Source organism: Nannospalax galili, unplaced genomic scaffold, assembly GCF_000622305.1.
Source record: "Nannospalax galili isolate Female #2095 unplaced genomic scaffold, S.galili_v1.0 scaffold362, whole genome shotgun sequence".
In the NCBI taxonomy this organism is placed as follows: Eukaryota; Metazoa; Chordata; class Mammalia; order Rodentia; family Spalacidae; genus Nannospalax; species Nannospalax galili.
Genome location: NW_008348785.1, coordinates 912,431 through 922,245, shown reverse-complemented (window position 1 = coordinate 922,245; position 9,815 = coordinate 912,431). Strand labels below are relative to the sequence as shown.

Genomic DNA, 9,815 nt, shown 5'->3' with positions numbered 1-9,815 from the left:
TCCCTCCCTCCCTCCCTCCCTCCCTCCCTCCCTCTTTCCTTTCGGTGTCACTGACTTGTGTGAAGTTGGTTAATAGGACCACAGCAGATGTTTTGGGAGGAATTAAGTTTTATCTATTTTTGTTTTGATTTTATTCTTTTCATTTTACATATGGAGGTATGACTCTTAACAACCTATTTGACCTATTTACAGACAATGAGATTTGCATGCTGTCTTATTTTTATCTTATTGTTTTATGTTATATATTTACTGTTTCTGGTTTAAATCCTTTTCTTTTTTCCTACCCTGTCTTGGGCTGAAACACAATTTCTACCCATATTCTATTATTTGGAATTATCCATTCTGTTTTTCTGTTCTTTAAATGCTTATACTAAAGCATTTAAATGGCTTTAGATGCTAAATGGCAAGACTGCGTATTAAACCTATCAAAGTTAATCAGCATACCCATTATTTTTAGTACAATACAAATTCTCAAACTGTTTTAAGTCTATTTCTCTGTCTTATCTTAAAACATCCAAACAGAGTCATTCTTGTTCTGTTATTCTGAAGAGATTTGCTGAGTGCGACTACTTGGTCTTGCTCCTCCCCCGCTCCCTTGAGTTCGGTCTCCCCCCCAGCCTTTGCTAGACGCTCATCAGCAGATGCTCTTAGGTAGGATCTGAGAGGAGTAAGTTCTTTCATAGTCCCATGACCATGTCTGTTCCACTGTTATTTCTGAAAAGTGTTTTCAGTGTACAGTTGAGACTGACAGTTATTTCCCTGCAGCTCCCTGCAGCTCAAACTCCAACACTGCTCCTGAGAACTCCGTGCTGGTTCAGCTGTCATCATCTGTTACTAATCTCTTTGGTCTCTAGTGCTTTTAAGATTTCCCCTTTGATATTGCAGTTTCTCTGGAAACCACCGTGGAGCACCTCTGCTCTTCCTCTGGGGACTTGGAGGGCTTTCTCACGGGCTCATGTCTTTCTTCAACCCGGGGCATTATTACCACATCAGGTTTTTGCCCCTTTCCTACATTTTGAAATGTATTTTCGTTGTGGAATTCCCATTATACTGACTCTGTTCTTAATTTTCTCCCTTCTGGCTTTTCTATTATCTCTGTTCTTGGACTGATTTTCTCTTTCTTTGCTACAGTGGCGTTGTTCGCTGTTTGGACTTGTGATTTTGACTTCGGACTCATTAATGTTTTTATTATTTTCTTTTCTTCTTTGAATGGGCATCTCATACCCCTAGGCTGTAAAAACCTCCCTATGGAACAATTTAGCTGAAGTCCGAGCCCACGCAGGCTTCCATGATTGGGGACTAGATTGAGGTCAATCTCTTGGCTGGGAATTCCCGTCTTATGATGGTATTCAGAACCTGGGCGTGAGCCAGGCCATTCCCGATACACACGGGAGGTGGGATGGGGTTCCAAGTTTTCTGTGAACTCTTTTTTCAATTTGGTATACCCGGAAGACAATTCTCCTCACCCCACTGGGGGCTTAGAGAGATTTGTTCTCTTCTGCACAGGAAACACCTTTGCTGAGGAGTCAATTTTCATGAGATTCCAGCTGTAGGCACCCAGTTCTCTAGTCCTTGTCTCTAGACCTGGCATCATTCATACCCCCCCTCAAGTAAATAAAAAAAAATAAATATTTTAAAAAGTCCAAATATCAGAAAAGCTGACTAGGAAGTGACAAGTGTCATTTTGTTGTAAGACTTTTGATAAGGAATCAGGCTGGCACTGTGCTCATGTTTAAAGCAGGCTCACCAGAATCTATTTCCCTTCAGTCCCAGCAGGACCGCTTTCCAAGTCATCTCTGACTTTGGGTATTTTTTGTTGCTGTTTTTTTTTTTTTGAGACAGAGTCTCACTACGTACCCTTGGTTGGCCTGGAACTCACTATGTGGACCAGGTTGGCTTCAAACTCACAGAAATCTACTTGCCTTTGCTTCTCAAAGTGCTAAGATTAAAGGTGTGTGCCACCATGCTCAGCTAAAAATCTTCATAGAAAGGCTTTTTTATTTGTTTGTTTCAAGAAAGGGTTCCACTCTATAGCCCAGGTTGTCCTACAATTTGCCGTGTAGCCCAAGCTGGCCTCTAACCTCAATGAGTCTCTTGCCTCAACCTCTGGGAGCTGGAATTCCAGGCATGAGTCACCACACCTGGCTGCCCCAGGGTGTCTTGGGCTCTACAGTGAGAATCTGGGGATATGATTTACTCAGAACAAAGCAGTTACAAAGTATAAGCCCAGATTTCGCAGCACAGCACTCTGCTGATGTGAGCATGCAGGGATTACCGTGTGATTTCGAGTGATGGAGACATCAGTACCATCTTGGAGATAATGGGTCTCTGTGAAGCCGCTGGCGATGAGACCCCTGTGGAAACAGAAAGACAGAATGTGACGAGGATGGCCTTGAGTGGCTATGCTACCATTAGCATCCTGGTGATGGGAGCTAGGCTCCAACTGTCTCTTCATTTACAGACAACCCAATGAGGTTCCCAAAGCATCTCACCTGTTCAGGGTGTCCAGACAGAATCTGGGGGAGACCCAAGCAGCAGAAAGTTTGCAACACATGTTTTGAAGAGATGGCCACATGGTATCTGTGGTGACACCAACTCCCACTTCTCACATCTCTTTCCTCCCATGGACACATCTGAGCACATACCATATGCCTGGGCATGCACACACGCACACACACAGACACACATGCATACAGACACACGCACAGATATGCACAGACACAGACAGACAGACAGACAGACAGACAGACACACACACACACCCTCACATTCTTCTACAAACTGTATAGACAGATTTCAAAGTTGGGAAAACCATACCCGGATGTGCTCTACAGACTAGAATCAATGGCTAAGCCACCTGTGATAGAAACACACACACACACCCTCACATTCTTCTACAAACTGTATAGACAGATTTCAATGGCTAAGCCACCTGTGATAGAGAGAATTTTGGATTGGTAGTCCCGTCCCTACTGTTGCCCCACAAAGCGAGAACCAGCTATCAATATTGAAATGCCATAGAAGAAATTAGAACAATAATGAATTGTTAAAATCAGTGGAGGTAGGCATAAAGAAAAAAGTGACTTTAGACATACCAAAATACTGAATTCCAGAGATAAACTGAATGAGGGAAAACCCCTGTGTGTCCTAACTAAAACCTGAGTTTTTTACCAGATCATCATTGAACTCAGAGCATAGGTTAAGTAGGTTTTAAATCATTTCACAGCTTCTTAAATGATAAACAGTTTAATCCTGTTCAGCAAAACACAGGAGTGATTTTCTGTGCACCTACTATGTGCTGGTGCTAGTTGCTGGGATGCAAAGATAGTTAGACATAGAGGAAACATAATGAGGGGAGGGGTGAGCTCATACTAGACCAGGTTAAACATATGCAGTAGGTAGAGAGTCTGGGAGGGCACTGCAGAGGGGGCTGGCCACCACAGGGCCCTAAGAGAGGGAGGAAGAGACTGCAGTGCACCACAGCGGGTGGAGGAGAAGGGACTTCTAGGCAGAGGACAGCTGTAACAGGCCACCTAAAGGGTCTGGAATCTGGAAGTCAGGTTGTACAGGACAGGAAAGGGCCTGAACAGAACCTAATTTCATCTGTCTGGCAGTAGAGTCCCAGGTTGTGTCAAATTCTGAGCTGCTGGAGGCACAGCAACGGTGATGCCCCCTCGGTATCACTGGTTCTCCAGGGAGCCACTCCACTCCAGATCCAGGGGCCAGAGACGAACATGTGACCCAGGCCGAGCCAATCACAGATCTCCCAGCCGGGGTGTCTTGAGCTGGGACTTCTGAGAAAGAGACTTTTCCTCTTGCTTTCAAGGCCCAGGCAATGACTGAAGAGCTGCCTCCAGCCTGCCCTGCCTGGGGAGGATGCTGAAGGTTAGACAACCTGTCATCCCGCAGTGACCGGGAAGGGAAGGATGGCCCAAGTGCCCTGATGCATAGCACCTCTCCTCTTCAATAAGCCCCTCTGGGTTTGATCTGGTTCCAGCCGTGTTTGCGGCCAGCATCTTCGTAAGACCCTCAAGCAAGGGGGGTGGGAACACTGGGATCATCGCTGCACAAGGTCAACCTTAGCCCTTCCAGCCAAGTTCAGAATGGAGGCGAATCTCCCTGCTAGATATGTAGCTTTTGATACCTTCGAAAAACCCCCCCCCCCCCCGGCCACTACAGTGGGTCCAATCTTTGATGCACTTAACCGTGAGTGTTTCAGAAAGGTAAGCCCAATTGACAAGCGTTTCACTCGGCTCCAGCACCAGGATGATCACACCTTGCATGACCTTCTTCCCAAGCTAGTTAAGGTTTGCCGAGCACTTCCTCTGAACCAGGCATTTGCTAAGTCAGCGATGGCCTAACCACACCTAGTACCTAGCTGTATGGGCTAAATACTTTAGTATTTTGGTCATTAGTTTGTTTTCTGCCTCTTGCGACAAGCCCAGCCAGGCCTTGAGTTCCAGAACCCCATTTAGCCTCTCTTATACTGAGATTACAGGCATATGCCTCTGTGCCTTGCTCTAGACACTAATCATAATCCCAGTTTAAAGGAAGAAACCTTAGATACAGGGAGGCCAAGTGACCTGCCTGAAGTCTCACCCTTTGTGCGGTGTCCCAGTGGTTTCATGTATAGCTTGTGTTCCTTTAATTTTATGGATATGAATGCTTTGCCTGCATGTCTGTAAGTGTAACCTGTGCCATGCAATACCCACAGAGGCCAGAAGAGGGCATCTTATCCACTGAAACTGGAGTTATGGGTGGTTGTTAGCCACCATGTGGGTGCTGGGAACCAAACTCAGTTCCTCCACAATAGCAGTAAGAGTTCTTAACCATTGCTCTTAACTGTCTTCTTGAACCACCAGACCTTCCAGGCCGGTCAAGTGTTACTTGTCCAGCACATGCTGCAGGTGGTGTGTTACGTACTGGGTAAATGTGTGCTGAGTGGAACTAGGGCTGAGTAAATGGACAAACGCAGGAGGATCTGTGGGGAGCAGCTCTGTCCTTTCCTGCCTAGGACTCTCCCACCCCCTGGGTGACTCGTATCCCACCTCCCTGTCCAGAGCTCTTGATGAAACCAAGCGGGCGCTAGATAGCGGCACTTTAAGATCTACTTTAAAAGGGGCTGGCTGTCAAAGGCCCCTGGGGAAAATGAAGAGGAGCAGGTGGACAACGACCATGCTGGAAATATGACAGCAACAATCTCGTAGTTTTCCCCGAAGAGAAAATCCCATTAGATGGCCTCTCTGTAAGCAAACGGAAGTGAGGGTAAATGCATAATTTCATGAGCGCATTCCTCTGCTTCTTAGATTAGCCGCCCTAACAAGGCAATCTCTTCCTCCCGATACCAAACAATGAAATGCATTTTGATTGTGCCCAGAGCTAATGTTGCTGTTCCCAGTCGGTGTTCCTAGTGATACCTAAATTTTTCCCTCATTTAGCCAGTATTTATTGGACTGTACATTTCAGATAAGACATTGCAAGGGCTTCCCATCTGGGGAGGACAGACTCAGAGTGGCCACAGCTGTGTAAGATACACCCAGACCTCTGACTGTGGTCTGGGAAATGCTTCCAACCCCACAGCTAGGTCAGGAGGTACCCAGGAGGATGGGAAAGCTGATGGAACAGAACCAATTGCAGTGAAGAACTAGGTAAAGGGAGGAGAATGTGGGCATTCCAGCTGGGGCTGGTCACCCACGGAAAGGCATAGAAGTACAGGGACAGCAGGCTGGGAGGATCCTGGGCTTAGGGAATGTGGAGGGCCACAGAACTCCTGTTCAGCGTTGGGGGGCCAGGAGCTGCTGCTAGGATAGGGAGGCTGGAGGTGTCTCCTACAGGCTGCCAACTGTCACTGACTTAACCCTACAAACAGAAGCCAGGACATATGACAGTGGCCTGAGCTGACAGTAGCTCTGGAACACTGATAGTACTCAGAAAAGACTTTGAAGGGAAGGAAGCAAACAGGAAACGGGAAGGCTAGTGAGGAGCTTGGGGTGAGTGTGCAGAGGACCAGGCCGGAACCACAGTGTCCAGGATGTCACACTCAGGAGGAGCCCAACACAACAGCAGATGATGACAATGACCACTGGGGGTAGGGAGCCGAAAGGCCACCTGGGATGGGACAGGAGGCTGCGGGTTCAGTCCTGAACATGTTGAGTGTACAGAGCCAAGGGATCTGTTTCTGGCCATGCCCCTTTAGCAGCTTAGCATGCATGGCTTGGAGTGGGGACCTCAGGCAGCACGCACATTCTTTGTGTGGGGACAAGCGGAGCTCTGCTCTTTCCACTGGACCTTGTATTTTCCGATTTCAAAGTCTTTGAGTATATATGGCTAAAAACAATCATTTAGAATTCTCACTAAAACCTTACAATGAGGTAAAGTCCTTATAAAATTTCTTGCATTTCTGAAAAGATTTGAATATTGAACCAAAACACAAATGACAAAATTGATTTTTCTGATCAATGTGAAGTTTCCCTCCCTACACTAACCATTATGTAATTTAGTAATTTATATAGTTTGAGTGAGATGAATTCCATTGAAACTACCTGTGCTGTTCTATTTGGCCTCGGGGTGCTCTGTTTCTATCCCCACCCCTTGGCGTGAACTCCTTTTCTCCCGTGTCCTGCTGGGATTTGGTCCCAGGACTTTCTCCAGTCTCCATTATTTCCTGTTTGCTTCTCTTCCTCCCACACTGAGCTGAGGTACAGGGTAGAAACAGCACCCCCAGACTTGCCCAATGCCTGGCACATGGTTAGGACTTAGAACACAAATGGCAAACAGAGCCGTTGTTAACAGAAAAGCAACTCAACTTAGAGAGAGAGAGAGTGGATCCAAACAGAGTAGATCAATGAACAGAAATGGGGATTAAATGGCTTTTGAGTGAGGATGGGGACTGTCACATGCAGGATCTCATTATTTAAAGGATCCAAAGCTTTCGGCCATCCACCTTATCAGTTTCAGAACTGTTTGAATGAGGGCAGCAGAGGGAACAGCCAGCAGAGCGGCATCAGTTACTCAGACTAAGAGAATTCTTTGATGACATGTCAACCTTTTCACTATTATTTCTTTGAAGACTGTACACATGGTTTGTGGGTCCAGTTACCCTGTGCGACATGTTCATACAGAAGTGTCACAAGACAGTGGGCACTGTGGTTGCTCTCTGAAATTAAATTGTACATGCATGAAGCTGTACATGCCTGTAGACGTCAGCGATTGCCTCTCCCTGGAGATCCATTTGATATTCAGACAGAGCCTCCGACTCATTTCCTGTTGCAAATTTACTTCAACATAGGCTATTATTCCACAAATTACAAAGTCATTCACATATAAATTTGGCTAATGGTTTTCTCCTGGTGGAATGTGAAATACAGCTCTAGATACTTTTAAATGAGGGATGAACTGCCCGGGGCTTTAACAAAACACAGCACACAATAAAAATTGTAATTAAAAACTATAATCTGCATTTTCCTAGTTACTAAGATGGCTATCTTTTATTACATATTACCTATTCCTGTATCAGTGCTAAATAAATTTAGATAGAGAAAACATCAGGAAATAAACCAGTGTATGCCTGCCCGAACCCCACATACTCTGAAGGATGTTTTCTAGTTTGCAGCAAACCCCATAGACTTCTGAATGTGATGTCCTTGGATCATCTGGACTATTTTACAGAGGGACCAGCTAGTATACTATTAAACCTGTGCATGGGGATGTAAAGTAAAGGGTCGGGGGCGGACCTGGGAAATGGTTCTGTCAGTACAGTACCTGCCATACAAGCATGATGACCTGAGTTTGGATCCTCAGTATCCATGTAACAGCTGGCTGTGGTCACATCAATCTGAAACCTTAGCACTGGGGAATAGGAGGTGGGGCAGAGCCAGGCAGATCCCCTGAGTTCACTGGTCAGTTAGTCTCCAAATCTGTGTGCTCTAGGCTCACGGAAAGTCCCTGTCTCAAAAGATAAGGTAGAGTGTAAGAGACATGTAACATCAATCTTTGGTTTCTAGGTGCAGGTGCATGTGCACACACATACACTACACATGTGCACACACATGCTATACTATGTGCACACATGCACACATAGGAGTTGGAAAATGAAATGAAGGAAAAGAATGTGAGAGACCCCCATCTCTCCCTCAACTCGCTTTTGCTGTCATTTCCTTAGAACTTGGTCTTTGCAAATATTTTTTTCGTTGTAGTCCTAGGAAGGTTGGCAATACCTGGTGACCAGGGGTCTGGTTCTTGATTTGGGGGAGGGAAAGTAAAACACGACCTCTGGCTCACTGTCTGGGTGTTCCGCCTTCCTCTTTTCTTCTGTTGTCACCCGTTTCGTACGTGAATTTTCTTGTATTTTTCTTGACAGAGACCCTGGGGGGTAAGGACTATTAGCACCTGCCTGGAAGAAATGGACAGATCTTCCTGCTCCAGGCCAAGGCCAGAATTAAGCTGCTCCAAGGCTCCCATTTACCCTGATTAATTGGTTAGAACCTAGCCACTGGGTCACTATCCCTTCAGGCTTTGGGATTCAGTCTGAGTTGAGCTGCTATAGGGCTCAGAATTAGCCTGACAAGTGCACCTCTCACCACTCATCAAAAAAGTTTCTTTTTGTAATAGATGGAGACTATTACCAGAGTTCCACAACTAGTCAAACAAACGCAGAGAATAAATGTCTGTGAGGTGCCCAGCCATCAGGGACCCATCTACAATACAACCTCTACTCCTAAAGCTCAGGGACCATCATGGAAGAGGGTAGGAAGGTGTGAGAACCAGAGGGACAAGACTCCTGCTGCTAGTTAATGTATTCAGACGTGGCAGGGAAGCTGTACCCGTGAAATCTCCGTAGGATGGCCATCTAACAAGATCTGTGGATGGTAACAAAATTAGTTGACATGCCAAGGCGGATGGGAGAACCTCAAGTGGTCCTACCTCAAGATGAAGAGCTGCAGGCAGTCAATGGATGCTAAGGGAAGGAGAATTAGTTTTCTCCCAGGATCATTGCCTGAGAGGTTATCTGACTCCAAGTGGTTAGCCCTAAACACATATACACATGGGCACCATTAAATGGACTCAGGACTCAGTGTACTCTGTGTGTGTGTGTGTGTGTGTGTAAATGCATTCATGTTTATGCAACAATAATAATCAGGAAGGGGACAGGAAATTGAGGAGTGGGGGGGCACAGGAAGAGTTGGAGGGGGACTGGGAGGTATGGAAATAGTGTGAAGGCCATGCTCATGTTCACAAAAATAATAACAAAAAAGAAATGGCAAACACTTAGAAAGATCAAGTCTATAAAGCCACACAGCAGAACTTGGGGTGACTGAACTGAACTGTTTGGTTCCAAAGCCTGTCCCATCCTGACCACTGGTCAACATGGCCTTCTCAGGAGGGACTGTCACCCCAGGGTACTGAAGCTTGAAAACAAGCACCTGCAAGCCACACCCCGTATTTTTCTGAACTAAGTGTTGCTATGTGTGATGGAACCGACATGAAAATGAAGCTTAGGCTGCTTCTTGCCACACCCAATTCAATTTAGTCCCCGTGATGGCTAATCTTGGCTGTCAACTTGACACTCCTGAGAGGAGGGGACCTCAGCTAAGGAATTTCCACCATCAGAACGGCCTGTGGCCATGTCTGTAGGGACATGTCCCTTAATTACTAATTGATGTAGGAGGACCCAGCCCACTGTGGGTAGTACCCTCCCTAGGCAGGTGGACCTGGGCTGTATGAGAAGGGCAACTGAGCAAGCTGGGGTGAGCAAGCCAGGGGGAGCTAGCCACCACGCAGCATTCTTCCATGGTCTCTGCTTCAAGCTCCAGCTT

General features: G+C 46.2%; 1 protein-coding gene across 1 annotated transcript in view; it reads right to left on the bottom strand.

Annotated features, from left to right (window-relative positions):
• Adam12 (ADAM metallopeptidase domain 12) overlaps positions 1 to 9,815 on the bottom strand; it is a gene marked incomplete at its 5' end in the record, with an annotated part of 371,815 nt that overhangs the window by 131,500 nt on the left and 230,500 nt on the right. Inside the window, one exon of the mRNA XM_017801328.2 lies at positions 2,276 to 2,354. Coding sequence (XP_017656817.2) covers positions 2,276 to 2,354 — 79 coding nt within the window. The remainder of the gene's footprint in view (positions 1 to 2,275; positions 2,355 to 9,815) is intronic.